The sequence below is a fragment of the Peromyscus californicus genome, unplaced genomic scaffold (assembly GCF_007827085.1).
Source record: "Peromyscus californicus insignis strain IS unplaced genomic scaffold, ASM782708v3 Scaffold_13__1_contigs__length_99412109, whole genome shotgun sequence".
NCBI classification, from domain to species: Eukaryota; Metazoa; Chordata; class Mammalia; order Rodentia; family Cricetidae; genus Peromyscus; species Peromyscus californicus.
The window spans coordinates 26,244,539-26,272,535 of record NW_026294424.1 but is presented as its reverse complement, the minus strand read 5'-3'; the positions used below and the strand labels follow the sequence as shown (position 1 = coordinate 26,272,535).

The window sequence follows — 27,997 nt, the reverse complement described above, 5'->3', positions numbered from 1 at the left end:
ACTGGTCCTCCCTTTCCACACTGGTCCTCCCTTTCCACACTGGTCCTCCCTTTCCACACTGGTCCTCCCTTTCCACACTGGTCTTCCCTCCCACACTGGTCCTCCCTTTCCACACTGGTCCTCCCTCCCACACTGGTCCTCCCTTTCCACACTGATCCACCATCCCCACACTGATCCACCACCCCCACACTGATCCACCACCCCCACACTGATCCATCATCCCCACACTGATCCACCACCTCCACACTGATCCACCATCCCCACACTGATCCACCACCTCCACACTGATCCACCATCCCCACACTGATCCACCACCCCCACACTGATCCACCATCCCCACACTGATCCACCACCCCACACTGGCCCACCCACTCACTAGCCAGAAAGCCCTGTCTGCTAGGCCCTTCTCATTTCCAATTTCACAGCAAGTGAGAGGGCTAGCTGGGAGTTGACACTGAGAAGCCCCAACACTTGTCCCAGAGCTCTTCTCCTCTGCTCTGGACTTGTCATCAGAATTATGTCCTTGGGGTAGGAGCAGCATGGCTCCAAGGCTGTTGTCTGCAAATCAACTTCCAGCAAGATATATCTGGCCCCAAGCTGAATATGGCCACTAGGTCTTTGTCACTAGGCTATCAGTCACTAGGCACCACCCCACCGCTGCAAAGCAGCAAGTTTTCTTAATTGCTGAGCCCTTGCTCCCTAAAATATATATATATATATATATATAAAATTTCTGGGGTATTGTAATGAGTCTTTTTCTGTCCCACCAGCCAGCTCCCAAATAACAACATGGAGACTTCTTATGAATTATGAAATCTCAGCCTATAGCTTAGGCTTGTCTCCATAGCTTTTATAACTTAAATTAACCCATTTATTTAATTTGCATTCTATCATGTGGCGTTACCTCTCTTCCATCTTGCACCTCCTGTTTCCTCTTGGCATCTCCTGTGCACCTCGATTATTTCCTCTTCCCCAACTGCCAAGAAATCTGGCTGTGCCAAGCCGAAGGCGGGAGGAAGGGGCCCTCACCTCGTTTTGAGAGGCTGGCCAGGTCCCTGCCTCTCCAGCCCGTACTCCTCAGAGCTCCATTACCAGAGAACAGGATGGCCCTTGCCCACGGGAGATAAAGGGTCTGAATGGCTCCATCTCCTGCCAGGCTCTCAGGCCAGCCACCTATGTGGGTTCTGTTCCAGTGAAGGCCTCGCAGGTGGGGGCCTTCAGCTACCCCTTTGTGTTCCCCCAGTGAGCAGCAGGGTCAGTGGGATGGGTTTCTGAGACTCCTCCCAACTCCAGCGAGCCTCCCTTGCTTCCACTCAACAATCTGATGTAAGACTGTCCTTCTTAAATACCCCAGGGAAGTGGCAGAGGGTGGCACTAGTCTGCGCCAGGGACAAGGGACAAGGCCAAGGCCAGGCCGGGGCTGTGAAGTGCAGGGAGAAAGGCCACTGTGGGGACGCGGGCAGAGGTACAGAAGACCCCTTGCTAGCCACCCCCAGGTGCAGCTGGCAGAGCCCCAAGGGCTGAAGCCTCAGGAATGTCCCACTGTACAGGGGGTTGGCAGAAATGTTTGCCCGAGGATGAAGGAAGGAACAAGGAGCAACGTACAGGCTCGGCTGGAAAAGCCGGCTGGGCAGGAGACTCACCCCGGAAGCCGAGGCTTTACTCAGTATGCCACTGTCCTACTTAGGGTTTCAGTTGCTGTGAAGAGACACCATGACCACGGCAACTCTTGTAAAGGAAAACATTTAATTGGGGCTGCCTTACAGTTTCAGAGGTTTAGTCCATTATCATCATGGTGCGACATGGTGATGTGCAGGCAGACATGGTGCTGGAGAAGGAGCTGAGAGTCCTACCTGTTGACCTGCAGGCAACAGGAAGTGGTCTGAGACACGGGGCGAGCTGAGCATATATGAGACCTTAAAGCCCATCTCCACAGTGACACACTTCCACTCCAACAAGGCCACACCTCCTAATAGTGTCACTCCCTATGAGCTTAGGGGGGCCAATTACATTCAAACTACCACATGTAGCTGAAGTTTTCCTGGTCCTGCCTGGCCCACGGTCAGGACAAATCTCTCTCACCCATCAGTCCTTCAGCCGCTCGGACCCAATCAAACACACAGAGACTTACATTACTTATAATATAAGCCGTGGCAGGCTTCTTGTTATCTAGTTCTTATATCTTAAATTAACCCACTTCTATAAATCTATACCTTGCCATGTGGCTCGTGCCTTACCGGTATCTTACATCATGTTTCTCATGGTGGTGGCTGGCAGCATCTCCCTCTGTCTCAGCCTTCCACTCTCCAGAATTCTCTTCTCTCCTTATCCCGCCTACACTATACTTCCTGCCTGGCTACTGGCCAATCAGCGTTTTATTTATCAATCAATCAGAGCAACACATTCCCAGCATCCCCAGCAACCACAGCCACTATGTTACCTTTCACTGCTGGACCTTAGGAAGTCCAGTTCAGACTAGTGACTGCCACCAGGCTTCAGGCTCCTGGGTATAAAGTCTGGGAACTTTTAGCTTTGGGAGCATACAAATATGTTTCTCAGATTGGGCCGATGACATTATTTTCAACTTGAATTCACTGTCCTATAGATTTTTTTCCAATGTATTCAAGATGGCTGCGTTTTAATTTGTGAGCTTGATGACAGCCTCTGCCTCATCTAACCCATAGGCCAACAAGTCTCCAGCCCTCTGAAAAAAAATGAATCTCCCATAAAGTGTCCAGATGGTTCAAAGACGTGTTCCAGAAAATCTGGCTGTAAGTGCCCCACCAAGAGGCTTACATATACTTGCATGCACTTATTCATTTACTCAAAGAATCCAGGTGAAGGTTAAATACCCACTACCATGGGCAAGGATGCAGTTGGGCCCTGACCACGTGGGACTCTTGCCCAGTTCTCAACTCTCACATAAAAGGCAAGGCTCACCCCTTCATCAGTCAACCTTGAAAATCAGGCTTCTGTGATGGAAGGCACCTGAGCCAAAGCCCACTTCTGGACCAATCAGCAGTGCCTAGGGGTTGACTCATCCACGTTTCCCTCACCCCAAAGTGTCTCTACCAGTAGGATTTTGAGAAGCAGAGGTAGGCGGGCCATCAAAGCAGTAGGCAGATGAACAGCGCACACAGAACATCTCAGAAAGGTCTGCTAAGCTCTGCTTTGGTAATGGTTCTGTGATACAAATAGCACTCCTCCTCAGGCATGATGGATTCTACAGTTAATACATCAGACACATGGCTGTGTGTGGAGCTGGGGGAACGCGGCCCGCCTGAGTTGTTGGTCCGTTAGAATTGGACCTGCTCAGAAGTGTCCAAGGCCATTGTGTGGCATGGTGTTGTTGATGCTGCAGCTTTTGTGGGGGGAAGGCAGGGATCCATCTTTGTTGCTGACTTTGAGAAGCCCCCCCCCCACATCCCACCTCCCACCTGGAATTGTACAGAGAAGTATTAGTGGCCCTGGGGGACACCTTTAGAACTTTTTTTAAAGTTTATTTTTACCCTTTATGTGCATCGGTGTTTTGCCATGGGTGTCGGGTCCCCTGGAACTGAAGTTACAGATGGTTGTGAGCCGCCATGTGGGTGCTGGGAATTGAACCCAGGTCCTCTGGAAGAGCAGCCAGTGCTCTTAACCACTGAGCCATCTCTCCAGCCCCACCTTTAGAACTTTTGATGACAGCCTCCTGTGGTCTGCTCAGGTGAGCTGTCTCATCATAGCAGTCTGTGGCTACCAGTAGGCCCAGTCTTCCTGTGGCTTGCAGCCTGGCACTGTGGGTATCTTCTTTGCCTGTGGGAGAGGCCATTGCTGCAAGACTGGAAAGAGGTGCCTGCTCAGTGAAGGAGGGTGGCAATACTGTTGCTCTGCCCACAGAAAGTTCTCCCCAGGGAACTGCCAGAGACTTCGGTGCATAGCAGGGCATGAGAGCGGGTGCTAGCCTTGAGGACTGGGTCTCATTCTGTGTATCTTGGAAATAACCCATCTCTTGTGGAAGGGGATCCCTATTCACACAGAATCGGTCCCTTGGGTGCCCACTTCAGGACCTTGCAGATTTCTACTGTTCCCTGTTTGACCCTTTCTGGTCACCCTTCCCTGAGGGACCTCCGAATTCCTCTGGCTCTTCTCTGGTAGCCAGCTGCCCAGCCTTGGTGTGCTGGCCTGTAGCATGGGCTAGTTAATGCAATGCTGGAACTCCAGGGGGACCACAGCTTGTGAATGGTTTCCGTCTTGGGTTTGGATAGGTCTGCTGCGGGCTTCTGAGCAAGCTGCCTGAACCATATTCTCATTCATGTTCTCTCTGTCTCTCCTATTACATCTATCTGTCTGTCTGTCTGTTTGTCTATCCATCTATCTCTGTGTGTGTCTCTGTCTGTCTGTCTGCATGCCCCATGCACATATGTTCAACTGGGCATGTGAATGTGGAAGACCAAAGTGGATGTCCAGTTTCTTTCCCAATTGCTTCTCTATCTTATTTTTTGAGACAAGGTCTCTTGTTGAACCTGGAATTCACTCTCTTGACTAGTATCTTAGTGAGGGTTTCTATTGCTGAGATAAAACACCATGACCACAGCAACTTGGGGAGGAAAGGGTTTATTTCCTCTTACTGTTTGAAGTCCATCATCCAGGGAAGTCAGACAAGAATTCAAAGCAGGAACCTGGAGGCAGGAGCTGATGCAGAGGCCATGGAGGGTGCTGCTTACTGCCTTGCTGTCTCACGCTTGCTCACCCAGGACCTCCTGCCTGGGGATAGCACCACCCACAATGAGCTGGGCTGAAGTGCAATCCTAATTAGTCTAAACAATAAAAACCTGGAGTCAGATATTAGGGGTGAAAGCTGAAAGATCAGAGAAGCAGAGCAGCAGCCACTGGAGACATCTTACCTCTACGAATCCTATCTCCACCTGCCTTATATTCCTGTCTCCACCTGCCTAGTGCTGGGATCAAAGACTTGAACCTCCCAAGTGTTGGGGTCAAAGGCATGAGCCTCCCAGGAGCTGGGATTAAAAGTGTGTGCCACTACTGCCTGGTCTTTATGGTTAACTAGTGGCTGGCTCCGCCCTCTGATCTCCAGGCAAGCTTTATTTGTCAGAATGCTCCCATATCAATCATCAACCAAGAAAATGTACCATAGGCTTGCCCACCAGCCGGTCTAGTGGGATCAGTTTCCCAATTTAGGTTTCTTCTTCCAGATGACTCAGTACTGGCGCCAGGTACTGCTCCTTCTCTACACCCCGACACAGGTTGCAGATGTGTGCCAGCATGCCCAACTTTTTATGTAGGTGCTGGGGACTGAAACTCAGGTTCTCATGCTTAATGCAGAGCCTGCCACGCCCCCTCCCAGGTCTTGTCTCCCTCAGTGGGTGTGAAGTCCTTGTGAGGTAGGGGAGGTGGCCCAGAGCAGGAATTTCACACAAATTCTGTTGGTGCTGTTTCTAATTTTCTTCTTCTTTTTTATCTTCTTTTGGGGAGAAGGAGAATGTGTCACAAATTCCCTCGGGAAGTGGATGAAAGCCACAGACCCTGTCTCCGAAAAGGGATTGGGACACAATGCATAGCAGGTGTTTCCTGCTCCCCAGCCAGCCATGACAAGAAGCCCCACTTTTGTTGGTGCATGTCGCCCATCAAAGCGGAAGCTAGCTTTTCTTCTTCCTTTGCCGGTGGCCGGCACCACTGTCTTGCTTCGCAGGTCCTCTGGCTGTGTCTGCCCAAGTTGAAGTCCTTGGCGAGGTGGTAAACATAGTACCGGCTCAGCATTTGAGGCTAAAACGGAAACAGAAAGGGGCGCTCATTCAACTTCAAAAATCCAGACGAAAGGAATCTTCAAGATTGGGGCTGCAGGCACCGTATTTGCTGAGCTGGGGTAATGGTGTCTATGGCTGAGAGGCCTGGGCTCACCTGAATGGAGGATGGGGGAGAAGAGACCACATGCTTGGGGGAATCAGACAGCATACTAGGAGATTTATTGTTAACATGTGGGTGTCCCCAGCTTAATGTGAGGTATAGTTTTAATCATGTGTGTAACTCCAGCACGTGGGAGGCTGAAGCAGGATGATTGTGGAAAGTTCAAGGTCAGCCTGGGCTACAGAGTGAGACTCTGTCTCCAAAAACAAAAACCCCTAAGCCAACCCAGAGTCTGTTAAGCACAGTTTCAGAATTTCGTCCTGTGTCCCTGGGAAGGTGGTCAAACTGTTCGCTTGAGGGCAGCTGGGTGCTTGGTGTTGGATTAGGTCCTGCGGCAATTCCATCCCCTCCTCCCAGTTCTCCAGGTCCTTCCTATGTGGGCCATGCTGTAGGAGCTGGGAGAGGTCCCCGTCCTAATGAGGTCTACAGTGTGGGCAGGAGGGCAGAGAAGAAAAGAAGAAAGACGCATGGAGGAAAACCACAGTGAACAGAGGTCCAGAGAGAGCAGGGGCTTGCTTTAGGTGGTGAGCAGGGGGACAGGCTGCCCGAAGAGGGAGAGCCAGGGCTGTGCTGAGGGCTGGGGAGGCCCAGGCAGCGATGGAAGGCCTTCCAGAAAGCTGCGGATTCTGCCCAGCAGGAGTGATGGCCACAGAGCCAGTTCCCACTGCGGGGGTCTCTGGTGACAAGGTGGCTGAACACTGTCAGGGGAAATATAGGGAACCAAGGGAGACAATTAGAAAAATTCTGGATGTGGGAGAGTCCACAGAACAACTGGCCTGGCGTCGTAAAAAGCTCAGTATAATGAGTAGGAATGGAGGACAGGTCATATTCAAGTGAACACACAGTCAGAGGGACGCATGGTTCCCCAGCAGGCATAACAGGTGAGCTAAAAGGGGCCTTTTTATTCAAACCTGGGAGACTGGGCTTCAGACAGCGTCCAGGAATTGTTGCCTCTCTCAGGTGTGAGGATGGTGTAGTGTCTGGCCAGGAATAGATGGATTGGATCTGGTTCTGTAGGGGTGATTGATGATGTTCGTCATTAATTCTGAAAAAGTTCAGCTAAGTAAATAAATGAAGTCTGTGACCATTAAGGTTTGGGATAGAGCTCATTGGAGGAGAAGGAGATGCTTCGAGACAGGGCAGCCTTCCTGGGCTGGCCAGGCACCGGATGTTTGTGGGTGGGCACGCTAGCGTGTGGCACATGGAAGGGTCTGATAACATGTGAAGGAACACGTGGATGGAGTATTGTTGGAATTCATGTCCAAGGATGGTCTCGGGCTGAGTGCTCCCTCCCACCCACGTTTAAGCTCACCAGGCACAGGCACACCAGGAGACAGTTAAAAGTGCAGGGGGATTGTCAAGGGTCACTATTTCTGGAAGTGTCTAGGAAGGCCTCAGAAGTCCCTCTGGATTCCAGAAATGCTGCTCCCTGCCCATGCTGTGTCCCTCCAGGCCATCCTGATCACAAACAGCTGGCTTGCTGCTTCCTTGGGATTTGACTCTGTCAAGCCAAGCCTGACATACTGTAGGTACTCAATACATAAGGACACCTAACATTCCTTGAGCTCTTAGCATTTCCGAATGCCATGCACATGTGTAACATGAGCGCTGTGGTCCCAATGCTGCTGTCTTTCCAAATTCAAAGAGAACCCCCCCCCCCTTCCGTTAGCAGCTGAGGCGTCGGGGAGGGGATAAGGTCCTTAAGGGCAGAGTCCTCACAGATGGGATTAGTGTCCTAATAAAAGAGGCCTGAGGGTCCTTTCTGCCTTCCTGCTTGTGAGGAGGCAGCATGGAGACATTATCTATAAGGTAGGATGGCCTTTGGCTGATATGGCATCTGCTGGAAAATTCTCTTGGACTTCTCATCTCTGGAATCGTGAACAACCAATTTCTGTTAGGAAAGCACCTAGCCTAAGGCCTGGAGGTCTCACTAACCCTCCTAAGAGGATGCCCTTCAAGCTCCCATTTTATAGACTGGCCTGTGGCCTCGGTAGGAGGAGTCAGTGGCAGGCTTCCGGGTAGCGCTGTTGCTCCGCCCTGCCATTCAGACCATGCCCACGCCATCGAAGTGCCTCCCCAGTGCTGGGCTTAAAGGCGTGCGCCACCACCTCCCTGACTCCTGATCGCTTGTTGTCCTGGGGCAGGTGTCTGCTTGTGAGCAAGGGCCTAGGGAGGCCTTGGGGCAGCAGGGTCTGTGAGCTGCCTCTGAGGCAGGAGTGGCCTCCAGCCAGGCCTGTTCTTTGTTCCCTCCCTGGCCACATGTTGGATTATTTAAAACAATAGCTCATTCCCTTTCTTTCACAATCCCCAAACTGGCAGATTGGCTAACATTGCCTTTTATGGAAGTGCTTGGGAGGACCCTTTCTCGGTGGAGATGTGCACCCACATCTGTGGAGATGTGCACCCACATCTGTGGTGGCAGATCCTCTCTTTCAGCAGAGGGTAGGCAGAGAGGTTTGCTCCCTCAACAGTCGCTCCAACAAAGGAGCCCGCAGCAGGGCCCTCCAGCAGGGCAGCTAGCAGGCCACCTTTTCTCTCTTGGCTCCCTCGGTGCTGGGCTGCCCATCCTCTTCCTGTTTTCCCATTGGTTGAGGCTGATATTAGAGAAATACCAGCTGTCCCTTGTGGGCTGTGCCCGGATTTTCGACCCCGAATGTATCCTTTCAACAGGTGTCTGTGACATAGGACCCGTGGAGGCCTGTCTGCCTCCCAGATGTTAGTCTGTAGCCACAAAACCAGAAAAACCTGGGGTAGGAAAGAAGTGTCCAGATTTCAGTGTGAGTGGAGTGCTCCAGGCTGCTGACTAAGGCATTTTCTTTCCAAAATCTGCAACAGCAAACACTGAATGAGGAGACGAGCAACAGCCCTGTCTTCCTGGCTCTAACCAACGCCGCCGCAGGGGCCCAGGGGCCCAGAAAGGTGGTCACAGAGAGGAAGAGGGGTGTAGATGGGAGAGGAGCTGGAGGGTGGGGAGGCCAGGGCCTTCTCTGGGGCCAGAGTAGAAACAGGAGCAGCAGCAGAAGGGCCAGTGGATGGCGCAGCCCCCGTGGCGGCAAGGGAGCGACTGGCAGGATCTTTCTTGCTGGATTTGGGATCCTAGGGTCGTTCTCAGAACCTTGAAGTCAGGGGCAACCCACCCCTGCTTGTCTGTCTACCGGCAGCAAACACAGGAGGAAGCCCTCTTTGAATAACAGGAGTGAGGAAAGTAAGTGTAAGGCGCTGGGAGCCGATGGCCGGCCAGGGGCTTTCAGCAGTCTGTGCTGTCAGCCTTTGGGCACACGTCTGTGTCAACCAGAGTTTAGCGGCGGTTATCAAGTCTACGATGCCCTCCTTCAGGAATCTCAAGCGTTGGGGATCCTGGAACTGGTCATCTGAGCACTGTGAGCCATACTTGGCCTGGCCAGGGACTCAGGTGTCCCTCCTGATTTCCTGTGAGTATGCTACCTAGGCCTGGAGTCTTTTGCAGAGCTGGTGTCTTAGGGTTTCGATTGCTGTGATAAAACACCATGACCAGAAGCAACTTGGGGAAGAAAGGGTTTTTTCACTTACAGTTCTCCATCACGTCCATCTCTCGGGTGGGGATGGAGGAAATCAGGGAATCAAGAAAATGCCCCCCCCCACTTGCCCACGGCCAATCTAGTCTCCAGGGCACTTGTTTCCACGGGTGTTCTCTCTTCCCAAATGACTTTGTGTCACGTGGTGTAAAACTAGCCAACACATCCAGGTTCTTTGTGTCTGCTTTTGCCTTTGGGGACAGGATCTTGCTGTGTAACCCAGGTCAGCCCGGAATTTGAGATCCCCCTGTCTCAGCCATTCCCCACCCAGTGCTGCCATCCTAGGCCTCTGCCACCATACCAATGTGAGTTGTGTGCTTTTGTAAGCAGGGATGTGATGCGTGGACTCTGAGACTGTGTCAGGAGTGGCGGCAATCTCCCCACCATCCAGTGCTTTCCAGTTCATACAAGCCAGGGATGAAGTCCAAACCACACCAACCAGCCTTAGCAACACTGGAGCCTACGGACTTGGGGTTGCTGACTTGGTAGGGGTTGTCTCAGAGCCTGGTGAACCAGGTCAGTGGCTGAATTTGGGGACTCGGGGCGGTGATTTCAGACAGAGCTTGAGGTTAGGTTTTCATTATTTGCAGGTGGACAAAACAGTTTCTAGAAAGAGCACTGCTGTTTGCCTGAGTGGTTCATCACTGTCTGTGTGCACAGTGTCCTGTAGCGTCCCGGGGACAGACTTGACAGACAGAGCCCTGTTCTCAAGGAGCAAAGACCAGGGAGAAGGGCAGAAGGCTGATCAGGCAGTGACGTGGCTGACAGCCTCACTCCTCTGAGACTGTTAATGTGACTGACAGGCACTACGGTCATCTGGACCTGGGAGCAGGACTCTCGCTCCTTTCTGACTCAGTGGCCGTGGGAGAAGTCATAGACCATTCCCAGTCTTGTGACCTCACCAGCAAGTCCACTAAGTCCCCCTTGGTGTTATCATGAGGACAGGGTTTACCCATCACTGAGGAGTGCTCCAGTTGGTTTTTGGGTCCCTGTGACAGTACCGCACAGAAGCAACCAAAGGGGAGAAAGATTGATTTTGGTTCAGGGTTCGTTACGGTAGAGATGTGGTGGGTGGTGTTTGTTGCTGTGGGAGCATGTGCTAATGGCGATTCAAATCATGGTGGACCAGAAAGTGGAGAGGGAGGGACCAGGATGTAACATTCAAAGGTCCACCCTCAGTGACCTACTTCCCCAACTCTGCACACCTCCCAGAGTTTCCAGAACCTTCCAAGGTAGCACTACCAGCTGGGAACCACGTGTTTAAATATGAGTAGGGGTGGGGTATGGTGGGGGTGGAGTGTGTCTCATGACACAGTCTTTAATGTAACTAGTTATAAGTGTCATGTGGCCAGAGGATTTGCAGAGAACCCTGGGATGCTGGAGGACCAGTTCTGCTCAGCGTGGGTGGCAGAAAGATTTCCAGAGGAGAGGATGCTGGCGAATGAATGAGGACATGTTTTCCTGGGTCGGGGGTGGTTTTAGCCAGCTGCTGGGGCATTTGGTAGTCAGCAAAGAGACCACAGTGTAGAGAAGAGGCAGAGCCCGGGCCTGGGCAATGTGGTGAGGCAAGTCTTCATTCAGAGGGCTTCAGGAAGGACTTGTTCTAGGAAAAGAACATTCTGGAAGAAAGACAAAGACGTGTCACCTGGAGGCGAAACGGTAGTCAGGTAGGGTGAGTGGACCTGGAGGGAGAAAGCAGCTAAGAGGTGTGATTGGCGGGACTCCGGGACAAGAGTGAACACTGGATGTAGACTCATGGAGAGAGGGCGGTGAGTATGGGGCATGTGAGGATTCACACCCGGTGCATGGGAACTAAAGCTGGAGTCCTGGCCCTCCAGTGATGCTGGCCAGTGGCAGAAGAGACCTGTGGCTCACGGAGAGGCCAGGAAAGGCCCCACCCAAAACACTGGAACTGCCCCCCTCACTCCTTCCCCTCTCTTCTCCCTCCCCACTGCCCGCCAGGCTCCCTCCTTTTTCTTCTCTCATTTGATATTTTGAATCAGAATCTCACCATGTAGTCCAGGTTGGCCTCAAACCTGGAATCTTCTCCCCTCTGCCTTTTGAATGCTAGAACTGCAGGCATGCACACCAGGCCTGACCTTTTGGAAGCTTTTTGCAAGGGACCTAGGGAGGAAATAGACTCAAATTAAACACTAGAGCCACCCATTCTGAGGTGGATGCAGGAGGTCTCCTTAGTCTCATGCCTTGGTTCTTTTGGTCTTTGGTGATCTGTGTCACTGACCCTCAGAGATGGAGATGAAGAGGATGGCGCCCCATCGAGGGATGTGAGGAGCAGGGAGGGTCAGAGCGGCTAAGGGCACAGTTCACACTGTCATTCAAGTTTAAGGTAACTGAAATGGTGGCTAACTGAAACATGACAAACATTGGAAGGGTGGCTTTGGCTTCCTGGGGGGAGGATGGCATTTTGGCTTACTACTGTCAGGGAGACAGTTCTCTGTGTTCTTCTATGGTTATCTTTATCCTCATCTGTAGTGACAGGATACTGACCTGAATGAATGATGATAGAAATTACTGGCTCAGTGTTCACTGTGTGCCACAGATGATGTGGATTATCTACCTTGAGCCTGAATGGATGCCATTTTATCTTTTCAAATCCCTCTCTGTAGCCCAAACTGCCTTTCAACTCCTGATCCTCCTGCCTCAGCCTCCTGAGTGCTGGGATTACAGCTGTGGGCCAACACACCTGGCTGACCATTTCATCCTGGACTTATCACCTCTTAGGGCATGTAGAGTAAATGCTTATGATGACCTGTGAGATGTCACAGGTTCTGTGACTGGATTCAGCAGGACTTTGCCTGTCGTGATCTGTAGCCGAGATGAAGAAGCGTGGTATGCTGTTGAGAAGCCAGAGTACCCAAGCCCGCCTAGTACTCCCTGCAGGCATCTGCAGTGGTTCCCCCTGGTGAGTGTTCGTTCTGGTGATCTGGATCATGAAGTATGTTTCTCAGGCAGTGAATGACAAGGCTGAGGACGAGGGAAGAGTCTGCACACAATGGGGTACAATGACAGTCTGGGGCAGTGGATGTCTGAAACAGTGTCTAAAGTGGACATAGTAAGGTTGGAAAAAGATAAATGGAAAACTTGATTTTAGGTTTTAAAAATTCAGTGATATAAGATGACAGAAAGTTTGATTTGATGGTAGGGGAGAAGCTACTCACCTACATGAGTTAAAGAGGCAGATCTGTCATCACCAGGGATAGGCTAAGTGCTGAAACAGAATAAACATGAAGCCCATGCCAGTGGTGAGGAGATGCCTGGTCCAGCCTGGGGAGCACACTGACATTCAGAGAAGAATGTGGATAGGGGAAGACCTGGTCAAGGGGGAGCATGACAGTGACCTTCAGGTTTACCCAACGACACAAGGAGACAGCTCGAAACAACAGGAAGCTTATGATGACATTCCCTAATCACAATGAGAGCAACAAAGCGAGTGTGTGGGGTCCCTTGAGGGGTCCTGAGTCCAGTGGCGACCCTGTACATGTTCAGACCACGTAGGCCATTTCTTCTGAGGGAACACACAGGAAGGCGTAAACAAAAGCTGGGTTGGGTCCTTCTCTGGATATAGCTGCGATTGCTGAACATAAGTCAGACTCCTTAATCATGCTTCAACTTCTTCTGCTAGGAGAATTGACTCATCTTTGGCCCTTAATATTTTACAGTAACAGAGTGTTTTTATTGAACAGGGTTTTCTGTAACCACTCGGCCCTGACATTAGCCTAAGGTGTGTTACGGCAAGACAACCCCTGGCTGCCTGTGTGTCCTGACTCTGTGTGTCCTGGCTCTGATGCCTCTGGGAGTTCCTGGGAGAGGTTTGGGGGAGCATTGAGCAGCTCCCCTTTCAGCCCTAAAAGCCTAGACTCCCTAAGGTAGCTTCCACCTCAACTCTCTCTCTCTCTCTCTCTCTCTCTCTCTCTTTGCGTGTGTGTGTGTGTGTGTGTGTGTGTGTATGGTCTACAAGCCTACATGCTTGGGGACAAATTCAGGACATTAAGCGTGTGAAACATGCTTTGATTTTGATTCTTTAGCCCCTTACGTTAGTCAGGGTTCTAGTGTAGCAGAATTTCCAGAATGATTCCCTCTATGTAGAGAAAGGGGATTTATTAGAGTGACTTACCAGGCTGGGATCCAGCTAGGCCAACAATGGCTGCCTATGATCGGAAGGTCCGAAAATCCAGTAGCTGTTCAGTCCACGAGGCCGCATGTCTCAGCTGGCCGTTGGTATATGCTGGAATCCCAAGAAGTAGGCTCTGATGCCAATGGGGGAACGGACTTGCTGGGGAGGGGAGCAAGCAGCAAAGGGCAGAAGCTGCCTTCTTCCACGTCCAAGGCTTCCAGCAGGTACGACCCAGACGAGAGCGTCCCACCTCCAAAGATCTGGATTAAAGAACTATCTTCCTACTTCAAAGATCTGGATTACAAGTGGATCGATCTCCTTACTTCAAATGATTTAATTTAGCAAAATCCCTCATAGGTGTGCCCAGCCACTTTTGGGTTTTAGTTAATTCTAGATGTAGTCAAGTTTACAACTAAAATAGCCACCACACTCCTGCTGTGAGCAGTTCCATCCTGGGTGGGGAGACTATGCAATATACACTGCGTCCTTGTAAAGTCCCGATGACAAAGCACAGCACCAGATCTGTCCCCTCTCCCGAACATCTAGTGAGTTTATAGACACACTCACAGGGCACAGAGCACCGGTGATCTCCAGCCACCCCGGACTGTCTTCACCCCGTGTGGATGGTGGAGCCCACATTCTCTAGTCCTTCCTCAGACGACACACTGTAGCCCTGCTCCAGATGTAAAGGCCACGTGCATTAGGGCCCAGCTGCATACCACTGGCTGGGTGCTCAGGGGAGGGTGCCATGACTCCCCGTCCTCCCTGCTGTGAGACCGTCAGCCAGCACCGCTAGGATGATGAGTAGGCACAGCTGACCACGTGGACATGGCGGCTGGCTGGGAGGACAGTGCTGTAAACACCAGCCCTGATTCCTTATTTCATGCCTGAAATCTCGGACTTGAAGCATCGGTCACTCTAGGCCGTTCTTACCTGGCAACCAGGAAGCTGTCAATGGTGTCATGCCTTGCTCCGGACCGTTCACCGGACCGTTCACGTGGACCCGTAGGCTGTCAATGGTGTCATGCCTTGCCCCGGACCGTTCACTGGACCGTTCACGTGGACCCGTAGGCTGTCAATGGTGTCATGCCTTGCCCCGGACCGTTCACTGGACCGTTCACGTGGACCCGTAGGCTCCCACTGGCTAACAGCTTCATCTCTAGCAAATGTCATCTCTTCTTCTGGCAAATGTCTTAAGACAACATTCTAAAACTACTTTTGTCTTAAACTTACGTGGTTATTTTGCCTGCATCTATGTATGTGCAACTCGTGTGTGCTTGGTGCCAGAGGTCAGAACAGGGTGTCGGATCCCCTGAAACGGGAGTTTCAGATGTCTGTGAGCCGCCACGTGCTTGCCGAGAAGCAAACTCTGGCCCTCTCTCTGCAAAAGCGACAGGTGCTCCTAACCACTGTGCCATCTCTCTAAGACCCGCACCCCAAATTACTTTTTAGGAATTTTCTGCTCAACCTAATTTGATGAGAACATTTTCGGGGGAACTCCCTATAATTTTTTTTTTTTTTTTCTCCAGACAAGGGTTTCTCTGTGTAGCTCTGGCTATCCTGGAACTCTCTGTAGATCAGGCTGGCCTCAAACTCAAAGAGCTCTGCCTGCCTCTGGCTCCTGAGTGCTGGGGTGAAAGGTGTGTGCCACCACTGCACAGCCCTATAAGTTCTTATTTTACTATCTCAATATTCTGAAGGCATGCTATAACGAATCATGGGAATTTCTTTTATGAGTTCATATTGTACATATAAAAACAGTTCAGTTGTTAAAAAGCACTGATCCTATTAGTGTGTGTGTGTGTGTGTGTGTGGTGTGTGTGTGTATGAGGGGACACGTGTGTCACTGCAGACAACCTTCAGGTTGTCGCCTTTCTACCTTGTTTGAGACAATCTCTTTTGTCACTGTGTAAACCAGGCTAGCTGGCCCTAGAGATTTATAGCTTAATTGATTTCACTTTCTGTGTATGAATGTTTGGCCTGCATGTATGTCTGTTAACATAATTGTGGCTGGTGCCCTCCAATGTCAGAAGGGTTGGGTCCCCTGGAGCTGTAGTTATGGATGGTTGTGAGCCACCATGGGACTAGAACCTGGGTCTTCTGCAAATCCAAGTGCTCTTGACCACTGGGCCATCTCTCCAGCCTCACGATTCAGTTCGGAGAAACCAGATTCTAATTCTTCCTGATTTCAACCAGATAGAAGTCCTACCAAATGACTTCATGTGGAACAAAACATTAATTCTGAATAAAACCACACATTCAAATGCATTACATGTTCCCTGAGACGCTAAAGTACAAAGACAAAAGACTAAATTTCTTTTAAATTATTTTATTATTGTGTAAGCTAAAAGGAAATTTACACACTGAAATCTCAAAAACCTTGGGCATGCACATTAACCTTGTTAGAGGCTCTTCTACATGTCTTCTCTTTTTTCCATAGGAATTTCCCCAAACATTTAAAACCCATAGTTTTTTTTTTGTTTGTTTTTTTTTTACTGTATATACAGCCTAAACCATAGCAATCTATGATTATGTCATTTTATACTGTGCAAAATCCTGAAAAAATAATGGTATGATAGAACAGAAAGATCTCTAACCAATTTCATTTTAAGACATTCATATCATTTGGTCCTTCTCCAAATCGCACTAATTACAACAGGCACAATCTCGATCAAGCCTCTAATCAAATTCTGACAGTGATCCACACCCCACAACCAGAGAGCAGCGATGACCTCTGCAAAAGGTCACATAGCAATATGCCAGATTGAAAGGACTAAAAACAGAGCCCAGAAAAGTTAACGAAAGCCAGGCCTGACAAGAACCATCACATACACAACTGAAAATCAGACGGGGATTTGAGCTTCTGTGATGGCAAAGTAACAGCACGTAGAGCAGGGGGAAGTAAGAGCGGCCAGTGCAATGGGAAAAGGCTGAAGGGGATTTCACAGACAGTGGAGATTCTAGTTTTTAATTGTCTTTTTTTATTTCAAAAGTTTTTTTTAAGAAGGACACCACCAGTGTATTTCACAAAGACATAAATGTATACACCCCAGCAACACAAAAGAATAAATCTTCAAAAATGTTCATCCCCAATTATTTACATTTTTTTCTAATATAAATTTAGGACTTCAGTATGTAAATAAATATACATTACTATGTATACCTTTCTAGTGTGGCTTACCAACAAATCAGCTGAACTTGAATGTATTTATTGACTTTTACATTACAGCACATGTGTTTTTGATGGTCGGGAGGGATGGAGGAAAGGAAAAGTATTTGGAACTGTCCAGTTCAACCAGCTATCCGTCTGCTTGTTCCTGGGAGCTTGTGGAAGGTGTCAGCGTGGCTGGGAACATCAACACCTTGGCATGCATGAAGGTTAGGTCAGGAAGGCTGGCGATCACCTTCACAGCCTCTTCACTTAGGTGTTCCTCTCTTTTTGGTTTCCTGTCAACAATGAGAAGGGACCAGTGTGTTAATGGGGCTGTGCTGTGGGTCAGATGGGAAAAGTCATTCCCTCTCCAGGTTTGTGGTCAGCAGTCTTGGGGCAGCTGATGGCTTTTCCTCTGCTAGCCACTGAAGAACAATGGACATGGCTGCTTTGTTGTCCATGACATAAGCATGAAGACACAGAGACCCATATGCACATGTGTACAGACTCAAGGCCTTAGTTAAGCATCTACCCAGCCATAATCTTCAAACATTACTAAGCACAAGTAGAGTGCTAAAGCCTTGATAACAGTCCGCCCACCTGGATTTCCCCCGTCTGCTGCAAAACTACCCAAAATCACCTCAACACGAAAGGTGTGGTGCAAGGCCTGGTAAGTCATTTAACCTCAGGCTTTCTCAACCTAATGGGGAATTCCAAGAGAGAGCCTTCTGCCAAGCTGGGATGCAGGCAGCAGCGTGGGAAGTGGGTGCAGGCAGGAACCGGGGAGGCAATCTGGAAACCTTACAGGCCTCTGGTCCTGTAGACAGTGTCTATTTAACCACATCCCCTTACTGTAACAAGCAAGTAGCTTGAAGCATATCACAGATACACAAAAATTCCTGGTTAACCAGTGGGCAAGCTGAAGAAAATACCCAGCAAGCATCAAATATGCCCAAACAGTGCACAATGCCATCCAAACCATCCAGTTGTTAAATATGTTGAAGGGATCGTTTCAGTCACATAGATACTATTTGAATAGAGATCAGTTTCAGACCAAAGATCACTTGAAATTGACTACAGAAAGCCCAATTCTTTTTTTTATGGTGATCACATCAGCAGATGAATCAATATTCAACCCAGTCCTACTTAGAAGAACATAATGGCGATCCTACATTTAAAAAAAATAAAATTTACATTTTCGATCCCACTTAATGTAATCCATCATTAGATGCTTGAGGAACTTCGAGTCCAACAAGTGTCTGCTTCCTAGGCTCTGTCAGGCATCATCACTATCATGACCGTGGAGTGCAGTGGTCAGCCTGCAGCCATGCAGTCAGCAGGTGTGGGACAGTTTCAGTGTGCTGGGAGACCATGGACCTAGCCCAGGCAAAATGTTTATTACCCTGTATTCGCAAGCCTCTGGATGTAATTTCCAGTTGACAGGGATTAGAGGAATAAAGAACTCAGTGAACATTACTTGCAGAAAACACCAGTATGTACAAGTAGTCCTGACAGTTTCCCCATTTGTGAAGTGCAGGTAGGTCCAGGAGAGAAGGACAAGCCAAGTTCTTTTTAGCTGAGATTTACTTTTGTCAATGGACTACACACAAATGTCAGTCCAGTGGCCTGGAATCAGTTAATTCACTTCCCCCCAAAAGCAGACATAGCAAGACCTTTGAAAAGGGTAAAGAAACTTTCCAAGAAACTGCAAGCATAACCGGATATCCTATGCAGGGCAGGGTGTGCGCGTGGGGGGTGGGGGGTGGGGGGTGGGGGGGGAATATAGACTTCTCCCACCTTCTACTACATTAAAATGAATGTAAAAATGCCTTAGAGAATTGGGTGCAGTGGCTCATACCTTTAATCCCAGCACTTGGGAGCCAGAGGCAGGCAGATCTGAGTTCCAGGACAGCCAGGGCTACAGAGAAACCCTTTCTCAAAAACAAAACAAAAACCCCCACAAAACTGAAATGCATTAAAAACCCACATACAAGGGTTGAAACTATAAGCTGTTCGGTGTAAGAACCTCCTAATTTTGAATTAGGCAACCATTACTTTAACCTAAAGCACAAATAACAAAAGAAAAAGTTTCATTTTGATGAAACCCAATTGTTTTTTGAGTGCTGATACATGGTATAGAAACTGAAAAGATAACAGAGTAGCAAATATTTGAAAATTATGTATTTGAGAAAGGTCTAGTATTTTAAAATATAATTTATTGGTTTTTATTTTCTGTGCATCAGTGTTTTCCTGCATGCATGTTTGTGTGAGGGTGTTGGAAGCCCTGGAACTGGAGTTACAGACAGTTGTGAGCTGCCACGTGGGTGCTGGGAACCTGGGTCCTCTGGAAGAGCAGCCAGTGCTGTTAACCACTGAGCCATCTCGCCAACCCCAAGGTCTGGTATTTGTAGCCTATAAGGAAAGCTTACAAATGATCTGACTGAAAACAGGCAGAGAATCTCAAGCAGCATCCTTGAAAGCAGAGGCATGGATGCTAATAAGCACATCAGAAGATGTTCAATAGCTTTGCTACCAGGGAAATGCAAATTATAATGACGAGGTACAACTTCACATCCACTGGCATAGCTCACCAAAGGTCAGACACGTTTTGGAGAGAACGTGGAGAAACTGGAAAGCTCCTGCTACTGGTGGGAATATAAAACACTACATCCCAGCACTCTGGAGGTGAATGCCAAGAGGATCAGGTGTTCAAGGCCAGTGGGCAACATGAGACCCTGCCTCAGCCAGTCACCACAGGCCACTAGGCCCTGTGTGGTGTGCACGTCTATGATCTAACCCTGGAGGGTGAGGGGTACTGAGTCTGAGGCAAGCCTGAGATGCTTGTTTTTCCTTTTCCAATCCCCCGCCCCCTTTTTTTGCCATGTTGTGCCAGGGCTCAAACCCAGGACCTGTACGTGATAGGCAAATGCTACTACTGAGCTAAAACCTCAGCCTGAGGCCGGGCGGTGATGGCATACGCCTTTAATCCCAGCACTTGGGAGGCAGAGGCAGAGGCAGAGGCAGGCGGATCTCTGTGAGTTCGAGGCCAGCCTGGTGTACAGAGTGAATTCCAGGATAGGTAGGACTGTTTCACAGAGAAACCCTGTCTTGAAAAAAACATTTTCTGGGTCATTTAATGATGATAGTCGCAAAGCTTTGTGAACCTATTAAAAACTAGTGAATTCACACAAGTGAGAAAGGTAGACTGGATGATGTTAACTAAATCAATAAAATCCAAAACTGAGAACCCTAAGTACTCCTGCTAGCCACTAGTTCCCTGGCTTGTCCAAATGCCAGTTAGTGGCCTCTGTAGCTACTCCCCAGCTGGCCACACACTAATTTAAATTAGAAAATAACTTTTCTCCATAATAGGACAGTTGAGCAAGAAGGCGGAACTATCTTCAAAGTCGGATTTCTTTAAAAATAACACAGTGAGTGCCAGTGATGCAGATCAGGGTGTGCGCTCGCCTGGCGTGACAAGGCCATGGGAACAACCCCCAGCACAGCCAGATGCGGTGGCACATGCCTGTAGTGTGCTATGCTGATTTGGTTTGCACAAAGTTTGCCATCAGGTGGTGGCCCCTCCAGTGTGGGTACCAGGCTGCCTAAGGAGGGGCAAACTGGCTCCATTCAGACCCAGAGCACATCAAAACACCACCACAAACAAACAAACAAGAAAAGAAGTGAAGTGATCACAGCCCACCACGGGAAGAGAAGACCCCATCACGTTTCCTCAGTATTCAAAGGCTCTTGGGAAACTGTGTGAGCCTCCAAGAGGGCTCGGTCAGTCAAGGACCCACAGGTGGAAGCAGAGAACTGACCCCCAGAGTTGTCCCCACTGTCACAGGTACACCAGGCTCAAGCACCCATCACCCCGACAATAACCAAACACACACCATTTTAGAAATGGAGAAAAGACATGCTCCATGTCAAATGTCCTCCTCTATCCCAACGATGGTTTCTTTGCTCTTAGAGACAGAATTCTGCTTTGTAGCCTAGCCTGGTCTCAAGTTTATGATCCTCCTGCCTCAGCTTTCTGGATGCTGAAATTATAAGCGTCATCACTACACCCACCTCAGCTTCCGCTTTAACCCTTTCTTATCCTATAGCTCTTCAAAAAGCTTTTCCACTCAGCCGTCCATGTAATGTCAAGAGCCAAGACGCTTTTGCTAACCTTTACTTGAAAAGAACAAGAAATACATCCTAATAATGATCAAGGTATTGAACAAGCCTTCTGAAATCTCACAGGCCACTTGTCTGCCTTTTCTCTGCACACCTAAGCCTCGCTGAGGGAAGGCTGGGGCTGAGGGAAGGCTGGGGCTGACGCTCTACGTTAAACGTCTGCCTAGCATGCATAAGGCTTTTGGTTTGACCTTAGCAGTGGGAAAAAACAAAACAAACTAACTAACTAAATAAATAAATAAAAACACCCACACTCCACTGGTGATACTTTATAACTTTAAATACTAATTATTTTCAAAGAACAAAACATCCTTCAAAATGAAATTCAAAGTTGGCAGCTTGTTTTCAATTTATTTCATTTACATGTTAAAGTGGGTCTCAGAAAACAGCCCGGTGGTAGAGCCTGGAGTACGTAAGGCCCTGGGTTTGTTCTCCAGTACCTCAACAACAGAAAGGTGAGATAATAGAAGAGAGAATCTCGTTGGCAGCTACAGCTTGCCTCCTAGATATGTGCTACAACTTTAGTTTATTCTCAGTTCAGAAGATGAGAGCGAAGTTTAGCAGTAATGGAGGTCGGGCAATACAGTGACCGGCAAGGATCCTTGAAAGGCAGGCGGGCAGGCAGGCGGGCGGGCAGAGGGCGGGCGGGCGGGCGGGCAGAGGGCGGGCGGGCAGGCAGGCACACAGCTAACAGCGTGGGGAGAGCTCCTCCTACTGGCACAGGGGTGAACTTCCGCAGCTGGGAAGTCTAGGCAGGTAGAGGGCGGAGGAAGGTAAGGAAGCAGGAGGCTTGGATCGGAACCAGCAGGGAGTCCCAGGAAAGAAAGGCACAACCCCACAACGTGTCATTACAGAAGGTTCACTTAACAGGCAAAGACAATGCAGGACCATTCAGCAATGGGGTGAACCTGTGGGCAAAAGGACCCACATGCTCCAAATCTATTTCCTGGGAAAATTCAAGGCATCTACAGTCATAAAACTAGTAACAGCAGCTTTTCAAAATTGTTACTGTCTGTGAATGGTCGGACGCCCATAGAGAATAAGGTTTAAAAGACACTGTGATCATTTAAGTCAGGAGGGGTGGTGCACACCTTTAACCCCAGCATTGGGGACACAGATGGAGGTGGTTCTAAGTTCAAGGTCAGCCTAGTATATGTAACAAGTTTCAGGACAGTCAAAACTACATAGAAAGACCCTGTCTCAAAAACAAACAAAAACCCAGAGATTGCAATCATTTAAGCAAAAATAAAAAAAAAAAAATCATAAGAAAAAGGAAGAAATAGATGTTTCTTATGAAAGAATTAACTTTAAAGCGATAAATCTAAATAGCATGTGTTATTTAATAGGAAATTCTAAACTTCTCCTAAAGTGGGCAACTGACACATAAACATCCCTCTTGAAAATGCAAATGAATGATGATCTGGGAAACAGAGAAAGTGCTAACCAATCAGCGTCTGCCCTGGCACTAGTGAAGCCCTGTCAGAACACCTCCCTTCTACTAGGAACTGGCTTACCTGATGCCTGTGTTAAACTCTAAATACAAGGTTCAAGGCACAGCCCCTGTCTCCGGCTCTAACACCAGGAGACAGCTGTTCCTGAAGAGGCCCCCATAAGTCTGGTAAAGGGGTGCATGATGCTCAAGTTAGGGTGCACAGTAGCCAAAGTCTGAAAATAAAAAGTACTTTACTGTTTGAAGTCAGTGTAGACACGGTAGCCCATGTGACACGAGCAGTGTGAGGCTGGCTCTGAGAACATGCTTTTCTCCACCAACATGAAGGGACAGGGGGCGTTCTTCGTGGCACCAGCACCTCAGTAATCAGAATTGTTTTATATGCAGGAGTGTGGGAAGGAGAGGATTCGGGTTATATCTGTCAATCTCCAGTGAAGTTCATCATTAACCATCAATCTGATGATGTTTTCTAGGCTTCGCCCTCTACTGGCTTTAACATGTGAAGTTAGTTTAACACACAGACACTGCCACTTGCACGCTTTGCTTGTGGCCCCTTAAAGCAGGATACAAAATCAGGGCCAAGTTCAGAGCAGGGGCTTACCTGGTCGACGTGCTTGTCTTCTCCACTGTAGACATGAGCTTTGCAAATGCGTCAGTCACTTTGAGGCTTGAGGTGGAGGTCTCCAGCTTAGCAGTTGTTAATTCATACAACTCTGGATCCACACCTTACAGCACACACAGAACGACAGTGAGTGAGGGCAAGGTGCATGGGTCACAGTGAGCCACAATCCACAACCTAACAGCAGTACCTAGCCACATCCGAGTCTGCAGAAGCACTCACTGTCAGATCATGTGAAAAGTCATTACTGTGTGTGCCACCTAAGGGCACGCAGGCCACAAGAGGGTGGACGCCAGGTAACTTTGTGCAGTGGTTCTCACCTTCCACCCTTACATGGTTTCTGGGGACTGAACTTGGGGTAGCAGGCTTGGGCAGCAAGCACCTTTATCTGCTGAGCTATCTGTGTTTACTTTTTTATTTTATGTGTGTTTGTCTGCATTTATGCATGTACATCACATGCATGCCTAGTGCCTGAGGCAGCCAAAAGGGGATGTAGGAGCCCCTGGAACTGGAGTTACAGAGAGTTGTGAACCAACATATAGATGTTGGGAACAGAACTCAGGTCCTTTGCAAGAGCAGTCAGTGCTTTTAACTATTGAGCCAATTAACCCCATGTCTATTTTTTTTAATAAATGGTAGGCTTTGATGTATCTATAAAGGAACACATAAAAATTCTATTTTGGAATGAATGTTGTATGTAGTTGATGCCTCCCAAGTGCTCCAAGAACCTATCACTCAGTTTTACATTCATTTTCGACACACTGTCAGTGTTTATAAAAAGAATGAGCATGCTACAATATTCTCAACTTTTATCTTCTTATTTTTTGAGATGGGGTCTTACTCTATAGTCTACACTGGCTTTGACTCATGATAAATATCTTGCCTCAGTTTCCTTAGTGTTGGGATTACAGGTATGAGTCACCACACCTGACCTCCAACATTCTCAATTTTTTTAAAAATTATTTTTTATTTTATGTGCATTGGTGTTTTGCCTGCATGTATGTCTTTGTAAAGGTGTTTGGATGCCCTGGAACTGTAGTTACAGACAGTTATGAGCTGCCATGTAGATGCTGGGAAATGAACCCAGGTTCTCTGGAAGAACAGCCAGTGCTCTTAACCACTGAGCCATCTCTCCAGCTCAACATTCTCAATTTTTAAATTGGCCAATGAACCTTATTTTGAACCTTGCTCTGATCTCATCTATTTTTTTTTAAACTCTAGTATTTTCTTCCATGTCAGAGACTTGGAGATTAATATAAAGTCTGTACTGTAGAAAATGATTTGGTTATCTTTACTATGACTAAACATGTGAACAATTATTAAAAGCATCAAGTTATTACTAAAAATATACTACATGTGCTTCAAGTAAGAAGTAGAGGGTAGAACACTTCCAGAGAAAGTGAGTCGAGCTCTACTTTAGACAAAATGAAAATGCTTATTTCCAGGATCGATTATGTATGTATACTCCCATTTAGATAGCAAGCTGGAGTAACAGAGGGAAGCTAAGTTGGGGCTACAGCTAAGCATCAGTTTACAAAAATGTTTGACAGCTTCTCCAATGTTTTCTTTTTCTTTTTCTTTGAGATAGGGCATTACAATATTGCTCAGGCTGGCCTTGAACTCCTGATTCAGGTGATCCTCCTGCCTCAGCTGGGACTACAGATGTGCATGGCTGCACTTGGCTCAATTTTATTTTTTTAAGAAATAAGATTAGACAAAAAAATACAATAAATGTCTGAACAAGCTTTCTCCTTTCTGAACCAAGTCTGCAGTGAGCACAGGTAGTAGTGTGGATTCCAGATGTTTATAGAAATAAACCAGCAACTGCTCCCACAGTTACCAAGCCCACCCAGGGAGAAAGGCTAAAGAAGGTGTATGTTGACTCTCAAGTTCTTAATAGTTCATCAACATACACTTCCAAGACAGATTTTAAAACTTTCGTTGCTCTACAACAAGCACGCAGGCCAAAGTCGGAATGTGTAAAACTGCAGATATATATCGATATATGAAAACCAAATGAGCCCCGACTATTCCCCCCTCTTCCATTGTTAAAGGCTAGATTCTGAGTAAGCCCACTACTGTAGGGGAGCTCTCCAGGATGCAGAACGCCTGCATCCTGACCAGCAACAGGGAAGTGCCAGGCAGACCTCTGATGGGTGTGCAAACACTGGACACTCAGTGGGCAGAGTAAAGTGGCAGACTGACAGCAAGAGAGGCCATGGCAGAAAAACCACCCTTCTTCCCCCAAACAGCCTTCCCTCCATAAACCGCCCCCCCAAAAAAAACTGCCTGAGCTCTGTAACAACTACAGTCAACATGTTCAGAGACAGGTAATTATCCACTAAAAACTAGAGAGAAGTTTTTAATGGAAGTTTTTTTTTTTTCAACAGAACCTTAATGAGGCACAGCTTAATTACACAATTAAAGTAGCCATCCAAGTTCTATGCCGGCCTCCTAAAGAACACACACAAGATAATTAACAGCAAGCTAAGATAAATGACTTTCCCATAAACAAGTTCAGAAAGGACCAACAAGTGCTAAGATGGACAGAAGGAAGGCAGGCATCCCTGAAGCTCGAGGGCAAGTTCTCCTAAGACCCGAGAACAATACAAAGCCAAAGCAAACTGATTATAATCAAGTTTACACAGCAGCCAGAGCATACTGATGAAATGGAGGGTTTTAAAGGTTTCCCAGGGCAGAGACTGCCCTGGACCAGGCAGTGTTCACATCCACTGCAGCGTTCAACCAACTTGCAGCTGTACCCTGAGCCCAATCTCCAGGAAATCTCTGCACTGCTTTAAGCAACCAGGTTACTGGTGTTCCTATCAACGCTTTTAAAATGAATTTAAAATATAAGCCAATTTAAAATCTAAACCCAAGTTTTAGGCACCCCAAAGAGAAAGTAACCTCGTTTTAATTATAATGCAGACTGTGACCAAATTCTTCTGAGAGGGAACCTGGATAATTCTCAGCTTCTCCTTCACCTCTAGTAAGTATTATGAACTGTCAGACAATCTTAGCTCCTGCAGGCTGTTCCATAAATCAGATAGACTTACTAGAACTTTAAGTAGTAAGATATCAAATTTAAGTAAGTAGCAAAACCAGATACAGACTTTTTCATGTACTCACATGAATTTTGAAAACTAGGAGCTTAGATTTGAGAAATGTTGTCAATCTACCCTAGGATGTGTGGACTTTCCTGTGGCAGGAGCAGGTTTCCAGAGCTGGATCTAAGGGAAGGGCAGCCTGGGTCCAGCCGGATGTAAGGGAAGGGCAGCCTAGTCCAGCCAGATCTAAGGGAAGGGCAGCCTGGGTCCAGGCTTACCCTTAGCTGACTTAGTTGCTTTCCTGGGTCCAGGCTCACCCTTAGCTTTCCTTCATATACCAGCATGGCTGATAAACCATTGAAGTGGGTGGCTGGGTTACCTAATAGACTCACCCCAAACAAAACAGCCCCCAATTCTCAGGAACCCAGGCTACACAACTGGCCACTAGTGGGCACAGAAGGGAATCCTCAATATGCATTCCAGAAGTCAGCATTTGAACAGAACGCCAGTAGCTGTCTGATGATCAATGATTACCAGATCACAACTTGTGATGGCAAGGATTCATTAAAATCATATTCAATAAAATGTAAACATTAAAATGCCATTATAATTTCCATCTTTTATTTGGTTAGAAAATGACAAAGTACATTAGTCCTTTGGTCAATGAACTGTAGGGCTGAACATTAACAGGTACTAGGTAAGCTTAATTTTTGCTGTTAGGTTCATAGCAATTACTATTATTATATAATTCTACTATTAACTTTTGTTAACTTTTTCCCCCCCTCGATGGAAACTAACAGTATGCTTTCTATTTAAGAGCTACATAAAAACAGTAATTTTTTTTGATGTGGGGCTATATAACTACATGCTAAATTCCAACATTTTAGATTCAATTATATATTTAGCAGCACTAATAAGAGCTAATTAAAATGCTAGAATTTATAAAAATTACATTATTATAGATGTTATAATGTGAAATCTTTGTGTACTAAAACATTCTTCTCTAACTAGTGCTACTTTCAAATGGCTTTACAGAATATGCTTTCAAAATAAGCTATAAGTACATTTTCCACTTAGAGGGGTGAAAAACAAAACATCCTTAGCTGTATAAAGCCAGTGGGGCTGTATTACTGTAGAAACCATTGCCAGCTTGGAATATTACCCTCTGAGAAAGTTCTCTTAAAACTGTATTTCATGTAAGTTGTCTCTTACAGTTGGACATTAGAAAGGAAGAGTGTTAGACCAGGATCTAGCTGTCTCCTTGTTTATAGGAAAGTCAAGTGTGGTCATGCTCTTAGAAATAACCAGAACTGTGCTGAAACACTCTGCTGACCTGGGAGCGTGCTGCTGCTAGAGCTACTGTCATCCACGGGCCCAAAGAAATCAAGGTTCAGGAGAGTGGAACCTCCACTAGCTTGGAATGCAGTGACCGTGTTGGTAGGCAGCCACACAGAAGGTAAGCCAAGGGAGGAGGGGTTATGTGTAAAAAGGGGTAAGACACACACTTGAACATGCAGGTTATAATTAGTAGTCATTACACATTTTTAAAATCAACATTAAAACAATGCATACAGTATTAGGTTTTCATAACTAAAGTAACAATTTAACTCGATGTATATTTCCTCATGTACAATGTAAAGAATGTAACACTGTTAGGTTTTAGTTAGAAGCCAGTTCTTTCAGTCAAACTGAAAGGTATCAGAAAGACCAGGGAAGGCATACTAGTTAAAGGGAAACAATACTTAATCTCAACCCAACGTTAAATCACGACATGCCCGATCTTTCATGTTAGCTCCTGTGAACAATTTCTGGTTTCTAATGAATGCTTTTTAAAACAATGACAAGGTTGTGAGTTTCAGGACATGCATCAATACATTAACTTATTTAAAGTAACATAATAGGGGATAACTGCCCTACCCTGATGTGCAAGCTGTACTGTTCCCCTTTAACTC

At 47.5% G+C, this 27,997-nt stretch overlaps 1 protein-coding gene across 3 annotated transcripts in view; it reads right to left on the bottom strand.

Annotated features, from left to right (window-relative positions):
* Nucleotides 1-15,905: 15,905 nt before the first annotated feature.
* The window catches only part of Aftph (aftiphilin), a 68,943-nt gene continuing 56,851 nt past the window's right edge, over nt 15,906-27,997 (bottom strand). Inside the window, exons 8-10 of one of the 3 annotated variants that reach the window (XM_052734743.1) lie at nt 27,379-27,549; nt 22,981-23,104; nt 15,906-17,043 (exon numbers count right to left, since the gene is read on the bottom strand). In XM_052734743.1, the coding sequence (XP_052590703.1) occupies nt 16,896-17,043; nt 22,981-23,104; nt 27,379-27,549 (443 nt within the window). In that variant the 3' untranslated portion in view covers nt 15,906-16,895. The remainder of the gene's footprint in view (nt 17,044-22,980; nt 23,105-27,378; nt 27,550-27,997) is intronic. The other 2 variants (XM_052734740.1, XM_052734742.1) reach the window with 2 other exon arrangements.